The sequence below is a fragment of the Zalophus californianus genome, chromosome 11 (genome assembly GCF_009762305.2).
Source record: "Zalophus californianus isolate mZalCal1 chromosome 11, mZalCal1.pri.v2, whole genome shotgun sequence".
Taxonomy (NCBI): Eukaryota; Metazoa; Chordata; class Mammalia; order Carnivora; family Otariidae; genus Zalophus; species Zalophus californianus.
The window spans coordinates 96,980,209-96,994,513 of NC_045605.1; the positions used below are offsets into that span (position 1 = coordinate 96,980,209).

The following is a 14,305-nucleotide window of genomic DNA, read 5'->3' on the forward strand; positions in this document are numbered from 1 at the left end:
TTCCCTCTTTGGAAACAGAGGAGGAGTTTATTAATTTTTGCTATTAAAAAAGTCAGGCAGCTTCTCAGGTGAGGGGGCTGTCAGCACATCAGCTAACAGCCAGCAGGGGACCCCTTGCGGGTGAATTAGGCAGGAGGGGTTGGGTAGAGGAGATGATAGTGCAATGCCCAGTGCCTCCCCTAGGTGAAGCTGACTGGGCAGTTGGCTGGCTCAGTCCACAGAGGATGAGACCCTTAATCTCAGGGTTGTGAATTCAAGCCCCATGTTGGGCATGGAGCCTACTTTAAAAAAAAGGGGGGTAGGGGTGCCTGGGTGGCTCAGTCAGTTAAGCCTCTGCCTTCGGCTCAGGTCATGATCTCAGGGCCCTGGGATGGAGCCCCACATCGGGCTCCCTGCTCCGCGGGAAGCCTGCTTCTCCCTCTCCCTCTCCCACTCCCCCCACTTGTGTTCCCTCTCTCGCTGCGTCTCTCTCTGTAATAAATAAATAAAATCTTTAAAAAAAAAAAACCACTTGCTTACACAAAACCATCAACGTTTTGCTTGAGCTAATGCAGAGGTAACCAACACGAAATTGAAATTAAGTTAAGAAACATAAATAACAGCCCAGTACAAATTAAGGCACAAAGAAACTTCCATGCTCTGACTAAAGGGGCAATAACTACTCAACTCCTACTGTTAGTTATTATGTAGGAATACAAGCCAGATCTTCTAATTTTTTTTTTTTCCAATAGAATCCAGAAATCTGGACTTATGTGGGAAAAAAACCTGAAATTTTTAGAAACACTGTAAGGGCAAATAAACATACCTGAGGTTATTTTGCAATCTCTGGATTAATGCTACAGGCCCACACACTAAAGCCAAATTTGCTCACACAAATATGTTGTCTGGGGTGCTCCCAAAAGGAGAAGAAAGATATACTGGATCCTCCTGTCCCCATAAATATATAAGAAATCTAAGAGGAGGAGGAGAAGCTACCTGCATAGCTCTAATGAGCTGGGACCGATTACAATAAGCAAGATATATTATGCAAACAGAACCCCATACACCTGGTGTTATTGTCTTAGCAAAACCTCCAACGCACCCTTTAGAGCACTACTGTGAACAGATACGGTAGAGAAGGGGATCTGAAGGGGGAAGAATGAGTACTCGGGAAATTGCTCCCAGTGTATCTGCAGCACACACATAGAATCCCACTGTAGTCCCTGTAACACTCCAACACTCGGAGCTGACAGAAGCGATTACATCTTTTCAAGTTCACAGTGTGTATACAAAGCACACAGCCAGCTCTACACCATCCAGCCCCAGAGAGAGGGATGATGGGGGATAATTTAGATCAGTCTTAACAGGTGCTAATTTGACCTGCAGTGGGAGAAGGGCTGCTTGTCAAGCATACTGCCTTGCAGGGCCTGGAGGCTCACACCCTCCCCCACACCAGGGCAAGCCTTCTCACTTGCGAACAATTCCCAAGACAGATACAAAGCAAGGCTGGAAAACCTTGCTTCAGGGCAGATACCAGAGGAAACTAGAAACTCTTCATGCACTTATGCCTGCTCTTAACCAGCAGAGAATCTTTTAAGAGCCAATACCTAGGACATCTAGTCCAAAGCAGAGAGAGAGAACCAGTGCTGGAGTCCCCTACCTACCTCTTCAGAGCCTTCATGATCATAATGCCTTCTATTACTATAGCACCTGACTCTCTTCCAAATCACGTATACATAAAGCAGGGATTGGCAAACCACGGCTGTCGGCCAAATCTGGCCTGCCACCGATTTTTGTACAGCGCATGAGCTAAAAATGGTATTTATATTTTTAAATAGCTGAAAAACATCAAAAGACTCTTTCATGACACGTGAAAAGTATATGAAAATCGCATTTGTGTCTATAAATAAAATTTTATTGGAACACAGCCACATTCATTCACTTACATGTGGTCTCTGGCTGCTTTCATGCTACAATGGCAGAGTTCAATATCTGCATCAGAGACGGTATGGCCTACAAAAGCCTGAAATATTCACTATCTTGCCCTTCATAGAAAAAGTCTGCCAACCTCTGATATAAAGATATAACCAGGGATCATGCTCATAATTCAAAGAGGCTCAAATACAGAGTGACCTCGTTGGGCAGGTGAGCAGTGAAGGTGAAAAAGATTAACACTGGTACCTCTCTTCCACACTACCCTCACCCTCATATTGCCAAAGAAAGAAACCCCCAAAGACAAATAAGTCAAATATCTAAATGTTACTGCCTTATGATAGGGCAAAAAATGCCTGGTTTCTCCCAATCATTTAAGAAGGCCCTGAAGACTTAGGTAGCCTAAAGCCAGTAAGTGAATGTCAAAGATGGAACCAAGATTATGTCTCCCTCATACAAAACGGCTGGAGAAGATAAGTATATGAACATCTCCAAGTGGCAGATATTTAGAATTAAGAAAACAAAAGTCCTTTTCAACCTTGAGAAACAAGGTTCCTGAAAAACCCAGTGGTAGGAGAATTTACTCCTGAGAAACTTACGATCTTATGGGAGAAGAAAAAAAAAAAAGCAAACCAGGATTATGAGTCCCAATCTATGAAATTATATTCACTTGAAATAAAATTGGAAATAGAAAATATCTTTTTTTTTTTTAAGATTTTATTTATTTGAGAGAGAGAGAATGAGAGATAGAGAGCACGAGAGGGAAGAGGGTCAGAGGGAGAAGCAGACTCCCTGCTGAGCAGGGAGCCCGATGTGGGACTCGATCCCGGGACTCCAGGATCATGCATGACCTGAGCCGAAGGCAGTTGCTTAACCAACTGAGCCACCCAGGCGCCCGGAAATAGAAAATATCTTGAATTAGTAATAATACTATACAATTAATTTTCATTTACCATTAGCAATGTCCATATACTTTTTGGCCCCAGCAATTGTACTTCTAAAAATTCATCCTCCTCTAGAAACACCTGCACAAGTACACAAAGATGACACAGCTCTGTCTGTCACAGAAACAATCCAGATTCTATCAACAAGGCACTAGTTAAATTAATTATAGTGCATTCAATTGCTGGAATACTATGCCACTGTCAAAAAGGATGCAACAGCTCTATATACACCAACATTGAAAAATGTCCATGACATATTAAGTGAAACATGTAAATGGCAAAACAGTAGATTTAGTATGATCCCATTTTTACAAATAAAGAAAAAATGTGTTTTTATTTACATAGAAAAAAAATTCTGGAGTTAACACAAATTGTTAACGAATTAGCACTGCAGAGAACATTCTTTCTATATCACACATTTCTGTAATGTTTGAATTTTTACAAATGAATTTGTATTTGTTTTACAAGCAGAAAACAACAGACATCTCAAAATTTCCACTGATTATCTCTCGTTCACTATAGCTTTTTGAGGCTCTCCCTTTCTCAAAGTTTCAATAACATGCCATTATGGTTGGGGGGGGCAAGGCTTTACTGCAGATAAGACTGCCTGCAGAGAGGCTTTCTTTATTTATTTAGCAACTTTTCATCCAAACATTTAAGGCCTTTCTAATTCTGACATAATCATTGACTCCTGCCTTCTGGTTTTCACCAGTCTCAAGACACAAATGAATCTAAAACCGTGTGATGTTGCCTAACTTTAACTTACCCTATTTAGCAGAGCCTCTTCAGTCTATTCTCAATCACCAGCCACAGTGATCCTTTAAAAATATAAGATCATGCTACTCTGCTTCCAATGGCTTTCCAAACCACTCTGAGTAAGACGTAAAATCCCTTAAATGGCTTAGAAGGCCCTGCATAATCCGATCCCCATCACCTCTCTACTGTCATCTTCTCTCATGCCATCCTTCGCTGTGCTCCAGCCAAGCGTCTCAGGGATTTTGCATTTGCCCTTCTCTCTTCTAGAATGCCCTTGCCCCCTATGTTTACAGAGTTGACCCTCTTACTTCCTTGAGGTCTCTGCTCCAATGTCACCTTCCCAGACTTCCTTTGATCCCCTATTTAACAATGCAAACTTCCATCCCAGCACCTCCTACGTTTTAAAATATTCTTCTCCGTAGAACTTATTACCACCTGGCATACTAGCTAGATATTTTATCTATTTGTTTATTGTCTTTCTCCCATTAGAAGGAGAGATTCACTGCTGGTGCTTAAACAGTATCTGGCACACAGTAGGTGCTTAGTAAATATTTGTTAACTGAATGAATGAATGAATGAACCAATCAGTCAATCAGAGTAATTATTTCACTAGCCCAATGCCCAAGATTATAATAAGAGCCTCACTCACACGTGATAGCTCTCGCCATACTCCTCAGTCTCTCCTCTAAGGCCTGGGTTTACCTTCCTCCAACTTCCCCTATACCTCTCTGAAAACTAAGCTTCTTATTCCACTATCAGTTTTGTCTCCTTTTTGATTTCTCAATACCTGCTTCTCTCTATTCCCAGAACAAGCCATGATTTGGTCATATCACAAATTAATTTCTCTTGGTTGAGAATTCTTCCCTATCTGTTCTCAAATGCCAAACTTCTGAGTAAGAACTCAAAAGTTAAGAAGGATTTATTGTAACTTGAATGCCAAAGACAACAATTCCGCTAATTTTTTAGGGGCATAATTAGAGGTAAAGCAAAACTCTCTCTTAATTATAAGGATTCTGCCCCTCACCAAAAAAAAAAAAACCCTCATCTCAAAACTAAAAAATTGTGATAATTTTAATAATGCTCAGACACCAAAAAGAAAAAAAAAATGAGAGTACCCACTTTCTCAAATTTGAAACACCCTACTCTAAGCAGATTCAGTGAAAGCCTTCCACAGAAACAAACATAAAGCACCAATGGGAAACAGAACCTTCACATTTAATTTGGCTTACTCGCATCTAATTTGGACTCTTTATTAAAGACCAAGTATTCCATCATTGAGACTGCAGAGTTTGTGTTTTTTTTTTAAGTTTATCTATTTTTTTTAGTAATCTCTACACCGAATATGGGACTCAAACTCACGATCCTGAGATCAAAAGTCACATACTCTTTCAACTGAGCCAGTCAGGCACCCCGAGACTGCAGAGAGTCTTTAAGGAGAAACAACAACACTGACTGGCAGAGGTATTAATATCAATGAGAGGTATTAATATCAATGAGAGGCCAAGCCAAATACCAAGAAAATGGTATCAAGAGGCAGCTGTATGGCCAGTATCTCTGATGAACATAGATGCAAAAATCCTCAACAAAATACTAGCAAACTGAATCCAATAATACATTAAAAAAAATGATTCACCACAATCAAGTGGGATTTGTTCCTAGGTTTCCAGGGTGGTTCAATATTCGCAAATCAATCAACATGATAAATCACATCAATACGAGAAAGGATAAGAATCATATGATCATCTCAACAAACGCTGAAAAAGAATTTGACAAAGTATAGCATCCATTCATGATAAAAACCCTCAACAAAGTAGATATAGAGGGGAAACATACCTCAACATAGGTATGTTCAAAGGTCATATATGAAAAACCCATAGCAAACAACCTCAATGGGGAAAAACTGAGAGCTTTTCCCCTAAGGTCAAGAGTAACACAAAGATGTCCATTCTCACCACTTTTATTCAACATGGTACCGGAAGTCCTAGCCACAGCAATCAGGTAACAAAAAGAAATAAAAGGCATCCAAACTGGTAAAGAAAAACTGTCACTCTTTGTGTATGACATGATACTATATATAGAAAACCCAAAAGACTCGACCATAAAACTGCTAGAATAAACGAATTAAGTTGCAGGATACAAAATCAATGTATGGAAATCTGTTGCATTTCTATACACCAGTAATGAAGCACCAGAAAGAGAAATTAAGAAAACAATCCTGTTTATAATTGCACCACAAATAGTAAGATACTCAGGAATAAACCTAACCAAAGAAGTGAAAGACTTGTCCTCTGAAAATTATAAAACACTGATGAAAGAAATGGAAGATGACACAAAGAAACAGAAAGACATCCCAGGCTCATGGATTAGAAAAACAAATACTGTTAAAAATGTCTATACTACTCAAAGCACTCTACACATTTAATGTAATCCCTATAAAACACCAACAGCATTTTTCACAGAACTAGAACAAATAATCCTAAAATCTGTATGGAACCACAAAAGATCCCTCATAGCCAAAGCAATCTTGAAAAAGAAAAACCAAAGCTGGAGGAATCACATTTCTGGACTTCAGGTTATATTACAAAGCTGTAGTGATCAAAACAGCATGGTACTGGCACAATAACAGACACATAGATCAATAGAACACAATAAAAAATCCAGAAATAAACCCACAATTATGCGGTTAATTAATCTTCAACAAAGAAGGAAAAAATATCCAATGGGAAAAAGTCTCTTCAACAAATGGTGCTGGGAAAACTGGAAAGCTACGTGTAAATGAATGAAACTGGACCACTTTCTTACACCATACACAAAAATAAATTCAAAATGAATTTAAAAATCTAAATGTGAGACCTGAAACAAAAATCCTAGAAGAAAGCAAGACAGTCATTTCTCTGACATCAGCTAGAGCAACTTTTTTCTAGATAGGTCCCCTGAGGCAAGGGAAACAAAAGCAAAAATAAAACTAATGGACCACATCAAAATAAAAAGCTTCTGTACAGGGAGGAAAGCAATTTACAAAACTGAAGGGCAACCTAGGGAATGGGAGAAGATATTTGGGAAGAACATATCTGATAAAGGGTTAGTATCCAAAATATATAAAGACCATATAGAACTGAACACCCAAAAAACAAATAATCCAATTTAAAAATGGGTAGAAGACATGAACAGACATGTCTCCAAAGAAGACATCCAGATGGCCGACACATGAAAAGATGCTCATCATCACTCATCATCAGGGAAACGCAAATCAAAACTACAATAAGATAGCATCTCACACCTGTCAGAATGGCTAAAACCAACAATACCAAAAACAACAGGTGTTGGGGAGGATGTGGAGAAAAAGGAACCTTCTTGCACTGTTGGTGGGAATGCAAACTGGTACAGCCACTCTGGAAAACAATATGGAGGGTCCTCAGAAAGTTAAAAATAGAACTATCCTACGATCCAGCAAGCACGCTACTGGGTATTTACCCAAAGAATACAAAAATACTAATTCAAAGGGATACATGCACCCCTATGTTGGATGAATGGATAAAGAAGATGGTGTATACATATGCATTGGAATATTATTCAGCCATAAAAAAGAATGAAATCTTGCCAACTGCAATGACATGGATAGAGCTAGGAGTATAATGCTAAGTGAAATAACTCAGAGAAAGACAAATACCATAGGATTTCACTCATAAGTGGTATTTAAAAAACAAAACAAATGAGCAAAGGCGGAGGTGTGGGAAGAGAAAGAGACAAACCAAGAAACAGACTCTTAACTATAGAGAATAAACTGATGGTTTCCAGAGGGGAGGTGAGCAGGGGCATGGGGGAAACAGGTGATGGGGATTAAGGAGAGCACTTGTGGTAATGAGCATGATTAAAATAAAAACTTAAAAAAAAGAGAGAGAGAAGGAGAAAGCTGTAGACGCTGGTGCACTCAAGGAATATGTAGGCCCCAAGTCATCAGTGGGAGCCAATAGGAAGGACAGCAGACCAGGTGCAATAAGACTTATTAAAGGCTTCAGGACAACCAGTACACAACTTAGAAACAGCACAACAGTGGAACATCAGAGGAACAAGTTCTAGGTCACCTGAGCTCAAGTTATAGAAGCTGTCTTCCATGTACAACTCTAGATAATGCCACTTCATTTATTCAACAAGAAATTATTAAGGCAATGACTCCTTAGAAGACTAAAGGATATGACATTAATAATGGGTCTTGGGTCAACATTACAAGTAAATATCTATATAGTACAAGCAACAAAGAGAAAGTGATTATTTGGGACATTCAGTGAAGTTTTCTCAAAGGAAAAGGGGACAGCTGTTTTAGGTTTTGAATAATAAATTGAGGATACTCCCATCCAAAGAAATCAAAAGTGATTTTATATATATAAACTCTTTAGATCCAGTAAGGTCAGTGGCACAGCAAAGCTACTAAAGATGAACCCCTGTCTTTATTATGATCAAGCTGAAAAGACTGGTGCTTTCCTAATTTCTAGGTCACCTTCTCCCTCTTGTGGACCTATGACGAGACCTGCAGATATATCCATTTATCTTCTTCTATCAGTGATGTTTCTGCTGAGCGCTCTCTGGAAAATCCCCATGTGATTAGTGCTGAGGCATCAAACAAGTTAGTTGGCCCACAAAGCCTCAAGAGGCTTCAGACTGCTCTAACTCCAAAGCAATTCCCTCACAAAGTCTAAAAAAACTGAGAAATCAAATGCGGGGTTCCAACTCTAAGCTTCAATGTTCTGGGCCAAATTTCCCCAATCGTCTTTTATCATAAGGGAAAAGTGCAGATCAAAAGACATCAGTTCTCAGAACACACTCAATCTTACTAAATACTTCAGACAAAAGGCCTTGTCACCTTCCTGGAGAAGGAATGCAGATATAATTTAGTTGAGGAAGATTTGGCCCAGATTTTGATTTCCCATTTGCTGGGATTTTAATAGTGAACTTCCCAAACTGGGATCACTTCAAAAAAACTCATCAGTGCAGTTCTATGGGCTATTACCTAAAACAGTGTTTTTCCTATATCCCTACAACATTGTATTAGTTATATTTCTACAGAGAGACAGTTAATTACAAATGATCTATTAGACCTCCAGTATCTTACAAGAGAGTTGACTGAAGAGCCCACTCCCCCCACCCCACCATGATCTATAGGAGCAACAGAGGTTCCGACAGAAAAACTGAATACGTGAAAGCACTAATTGCAAATGAAGAGGAGGAAAGAGTGCCCTCTTTAGGACCTAAGGGTTTGAATCCCACCGTTGTTATAAGCACCTCTTAAAAAGTCATTTCTGCCCATCTAAGTTTTTTCATCTATTTAAAAAAAAAAAAGAGGCTGGACTAAATACATTCTAGGTTTTCTCCCGTTTTAAGATGCCATTTAAATAATTTTCTCTTTTTCCTAATACCAGCCTTTCGAAGCCACAGGGACTCCTGCTGCAAGCTGCAGGGAGCCATAATACCTTGATCTTCTGCTAGATCCTGGGCTATTAGACCCAAAAAGAAGTTTCTGGGGGCGCCTGGGTGGCTCAGTTGGTTAAGTGTCTGCCTTTAGCTCGGGTCACGATCCTGGAGTCTTGGGATCCAGCCCCACATCGGGCTCCCTGTTCTGCGGGAAGCCTGCTTCTCCCTCTCCCACTCCCCCTGCTTGTGTTCCCTCTCTCGCTGTGTCTCTCTGTCAAATAAATAAATAAAATCTTAAAAAAAAAAAGTTCCTGATGGGGAGGAAAAGGCCTGCCACCCAAGCTGTAAGTTGTAAGCTGGAGTTAAGACTCTACTGCCCACAGGAAAAAGGAGACAAACTGAACTGGTTACCACAGCTCAGCAACAGAGCTATACACACTTGTGCTTAATACACACTTGTGCTCAGTATTCTATTTGTGCTCAATATTCTACGTGCAAACATTATTAATTGAATCAGCATCACTCAAGATCAAAATATGCTTCTTTTGTCTATCTCCTACTACAAGGCCAAAGAATAAACCTTCCCCCTTCAAGTAGACTAAGGACACCTTCCTTTCCTGCTGGCCATCCTAGTCTAGTGGCAGCAACAGCCCAACAGTGACACCTGCTGGGGAAATCCAAGCAAGGGCCAGCTCGTCAGCTAGGGAACATCAGGTCTCTTTTTTGAAGGTGGCAGAAGGTGGCAGAAGATACTGAGTAACACCTGTATGTATTAGAATGTATTAAAATGCAGCCACTCAAATTATGAGGAAGTGATGGCCCTTCTATAAAGGCTATGCACTTGGAATATTTTACAATGTACCTCACTTTTGAGGAGGCTGTCAGCCCCCACAGTACATCTCATCCTAGCTCGTGACTCCATAAATCATGTTTATTTTACAATGAAACCGTGTATTATTTGTATATTTTTAAAAGAAAAAATATATATACAATCGTTTACAGCAAGATGGCAAGGGCTTTCATTTACTACAACCTACATTTTTAAGCATTTGAACTTTTTTATTTAAAACACAAACATAGTTACTGGGTTTTAAACAGTCTACTTTTATTAAGAAGTGATTAATACTTTAATCACACGTGGCTATTTACATTTAGTTAAAATTTTAAAATGTACATGTAGCTCCTCAGCTCACACTAGCCACATTTCGAATGCTTAATAGCCACATGTGGCTAATGCCTACCATACTGGACAGCACAGATACACAACACTTGCATCACTGTAGAAAGTTTTACTGGACAGCATTGCTCTAGAGACACAGATTAGAGTATTTTCAGATGAAATTATATGATGTCGGGGTCGAGGGAGTCAAGAGGGGATACAGATGAATGAAAGCTGGACAAGTGTTAATAATTTTTAAAGTCAGATGACAGGTATATGAAAATTCACTTATATTTTACTCTTTATTTTTACATGTTTGAAGATTATCATAATAAAAAAACTAAAAGAAACTAAAAATAAATAAAAATGGTTCACCTAAAAATGAGGTATCACACTAAGGAATATACCATGGTTGGCAGCTTAGAAAAATAATGTAGTCATACAAACTAGAATTCAAATCCCCACTCAGCAACCTACTTAGGGATCTTTAACAAGAAACTTGACTTCTCTGAGCCTCACTTTCCTCAAATGTAACATGAGACATTTAATACCTGCCTTGCAGAGTTATGGTGGAAATTAGAAATAATTAATACAAAGGTACAGTACCTAACACATAGTAGGCCCTCAGTAATTGGTACCTCTTATTATTATCAAATAGAGTTTACTTTAAACCACTCAGGTATTTCTCAGAACAACACCAGAAGAGGTACCGCTACAACAGAATGCACAAAGGCTAACTGACCAGAAGCCCACTGGTACTATGGAAACAGGTCCTGGGAGGCTTTTAGAGCAGGAACTGAAGACCGTTCTTTTACAACTACCTTTCATAAACCTCTTGCATGCCTACTCTATGTCAGGCGCTGTGCTTGCTACCTTCCCACCTCTCTTGACAAAGAGGAGTAACAGTCTCAGGTTCCTAATATGGGTCATTATACAAGGCAAAATATTCCAAAGCTGGGAATTTAGGAGATGTTAATCCAGAATTGGTCTCAATTATATGAGCAGAGTAACAACCTCTATTATTTTGTCTATCTTTCATATCCAACCAAGTGTCCTATCTTACCCTTAGCAACAGCCCCTAGTAACCACCATGTTGCACTGAACATGTTCTTTCCTGTCTTAGAATGTGCTGGTCCCCTAAAATAAAAAGGTCTTTCCCTTTCCAAATCCTGCCCATCTTTCAAGACTTGATTTTGTGCAGCCTTCTCTGATGGTACTTCCCTTTCTCTGAAATGAGACTGCATTTAATCTCAGTACCACACAATGAAGCATTTGGGTCATCTACATTTTTTATATAAGTGCATGTAAATAAGTCCTGCCTCTACAATAACACTCCCAGCTAGTAAAGACCAGGTATTATACTTCTTTTGTATTCCCTACAGTGCCTAGCACAGTGCTGGAAAAATTGTAACCATTCAACAAATACTTATTAACTGGGTAACTCTCTCTAAAGCATTCTCCCAAAATAAAAAGTACATTATGTGCACAATCCATATTCCCACCCTTGTTAGAAGCTTATGTCAGAAATTTCAGTTGCTTCAACAGAGGATGTAATGCAGAGCAATATGCTGTTTGGATCCAACAGGCATATTCTGGGAGTTGGTGATTACGCTAGATGTGACCTTTACAGAATTACAGAAAGAAGTCCCTAATAAATCAAGATAGATGCGCACATAGCCATACATGGAACATGTGGTGGGTGGTCAGCTACACCCACTCTGTTTCTTCCATGGAGGAGCTGCCTGGGATGCTGATATGAGTATGGAGAGGCCTTCCTTCTATGAATTATTATTCTTCCCCACCTTGAGGTGAATGTCCATCTGGAAGATCTCCTCAAAGAATCTTAACTAAGCAACTAATTTGCTATCTAAAAAATAATATAAAAAATATTTTTTATATATATAAATATATGTATGTACGTATATGTACGTATTATTTTCTTTTCCCTTTTGTCAAGTTGCAATGTTCCAAAAGATAGGATTTAAAAGGTGAACACAGCTGTCCAACGAGACACGACTGAGAAAGAGCCAATACACTAATCTGTACCAAGCAGGATTCTCTTTTACTACTTATTCCTAAGCGCTCTGGGACATTTTCTTTTTTCACAGTAACTAGCGTTGCACATACAATCCTCCAAGAAGGTCAAAAGGCAGGGCAGAGGAAGTCAATGGCTCTAACTCCTCTTGTGCCTCTAACCTGATCTACATTCTCCTTTAAGGCTAAAGGTCTCACGAGCTTAGCCAGAAAAGGAGCTAGCAGAATCAAGTGACTTATACTGTTAGGCCCCATCCTATCTCTACTATCAGAGCAAGATTTTCCAAGAAGATGCAATGGACATCAGGGAAACCAGAACCAGATGCATGGGTCCCAGACACTCCAGATCCAGCCACAACATCTACAGGACTGAAGGAAGAGACGTAAGGAGAAAAGTAAGGGATGTAGGAGAAGACAAGAAAGCACCTGCTTACCTCCTGAGTGAATCTTCCTCAGAGCTCTCCTCAGGCATATCCTGATGTAAGGCTTCCTGTGATACAGTTCCAGATCTGCTAGACTGGGTGTAAATTCTTTCCCAGTGGCCCGTCTCCTGGTTGAAGGCCACCCCCACAGTCCTCTCCTCCTGCGGACTAGCAGAGCTGCTCAACTCCAGCCTGCTGGAGCTGGGCGTTTGGCCCTCAGTCCGCTCAAGGGGTGGCAGCTGGCTGCCACTCGATGGCATGCCCTCGAAGGTGCTGGGGACCTGCCAGGAGGAGCTGGCCTCGCTAGAGGAGTAGTTGGGTGTGGTTCTTTCCCAGCGCAGGGTGTCATTGTTGAAGGTCAGGAGGTTGTGGCAAGCGCGACAGCGGTTCAGGTGGCCACGGGACAGGTTGGAGTTGTTCTCACTACTGTGTGGGGTGGGCTGGTGGGAGGGGCCTGGCCTCTCGGACTCAATGTTGTTATTGAGCATTTCCTGGGCCTGTTGGGTCTGCGGGGCTTCTCCACTCAGGCTGTGGTCCAGCTCCTGAAGCCGGTCATATTCCAGAAAGAAGCGTCTCAGGTCACACTGAAGCTCATGGCGAATGCTGCCTGAGTTGTTTTGGCTGGAGCCACTTCCTCCATCTGACTCAGCGGCCAACCCTGAAGCTGGAAAACCCCTCCCTTCTGTGGCTGAAGTGTACACAGACGCTTGAGAGCCACCTTCCTGCTGTCTCAGCACAGACAGCAAACTCACCGAAGAGGCACTGGTCCTGGGCGGAGGCATGGATTCTGCCTCAGAGCGGGAGTTCAGACTGAGCACTGTCCGGGTCCACTCGGACCCTGTTAGCCCAGGAGCTATCTCTCGGTGATACCTAGAAGGGTGGCTGGACAAAGGGCCTCCCAAAGAGCGCCGGGTGGGACCCAGACTGAGGTTGCGGAGCGTGTTGCCGGCAGTGCTACTCTGGACCGTACTGAAGGCAGATGGCCGGTTCAGGAGGCCCTGGTCCTGCTGCGCTGACGAGGCCTGCTCCGGGGGATGGAAGGGCTCGGTCTGTACAAAAGAAAAGGAAGGGGTAGTAGCCCTGGCAGAAGCAGGGGGGACACTGTCCTGGTGTGGCAAGAGGGAAGGAACTCGAGTGCCAGAGCAGCGGCTGCAAAGGCACAGGATCCCAAGGTGCTGGCAGCACTCAGCTGTGGGGTAACTGACCCGCTGTCGGAGCCGGATGTAAGCGGAAGTCCTGGGGCGCTCCGTGGAGGGCTGAGGGGGAGGCGGTGGGGGTGAGGGGGTAGCAGAATCTTGCACTGTGCTTTGCTCTCCCACCTGGATGCCAGAGGAGCGGGAGGACAGCATGTGCAGGAAATTGTGGAGGAGAGGCGTCCGGCGAACTGGCTGTGATTGCAGCAGGGCACGCTGACGGTAGTGGGATAACTCTGTTCCGTCTATTGGGATCTCTGGTTCATCATCGCCCTGCAATGTGGAGCGAGGTGGGGCAGGGGGAGAGTGAGTCAGTTAGGTAGAACCTCCAGGTAAATCAAGGAAAACTAACTACTGACAACCAGCCAAGGAAAACAATCTTCATTGAGAGACAACAACCCTACCCTGAAGCACTGAGGACTAACTGGCTTCAACTTCAGGATCATCCTAAGGAATTAAATTATTCACTTCCAATTA

General features: G+C 41.6%; 1 protein-coding gene across 10 annotated transcripts in view; it reads right to left on the reverse strand.

The window, feature by feature from the left end:
- Positions 1-14,305, reverse strand: part of AMBRA1 (autophagy and beclin 1 regulator 1) — a 171,896-nt gene that overhangs the window by 124,476 nt on the left and 33,115 nt on the right. For 7 of the 10 annotated variants that reach the window (XM_027581232.1, XM_027581228.1, XM_027581229.1 and 4 more), the window contains one exon: positions 12,648-14,101. In XM_027581232.1, coding sequence (XP_027437033.1) covers positions 12,648-14,101 — 1,454 coding nt within the window. The remainder of the gene's footprint in view (positions 1-12,647; positions 14,102-14,305) is intronic. The other 3 variants (XM_027581235.1, XM_027581238.1, XM_027581236.1) reach the window with 1 other exon arrangement.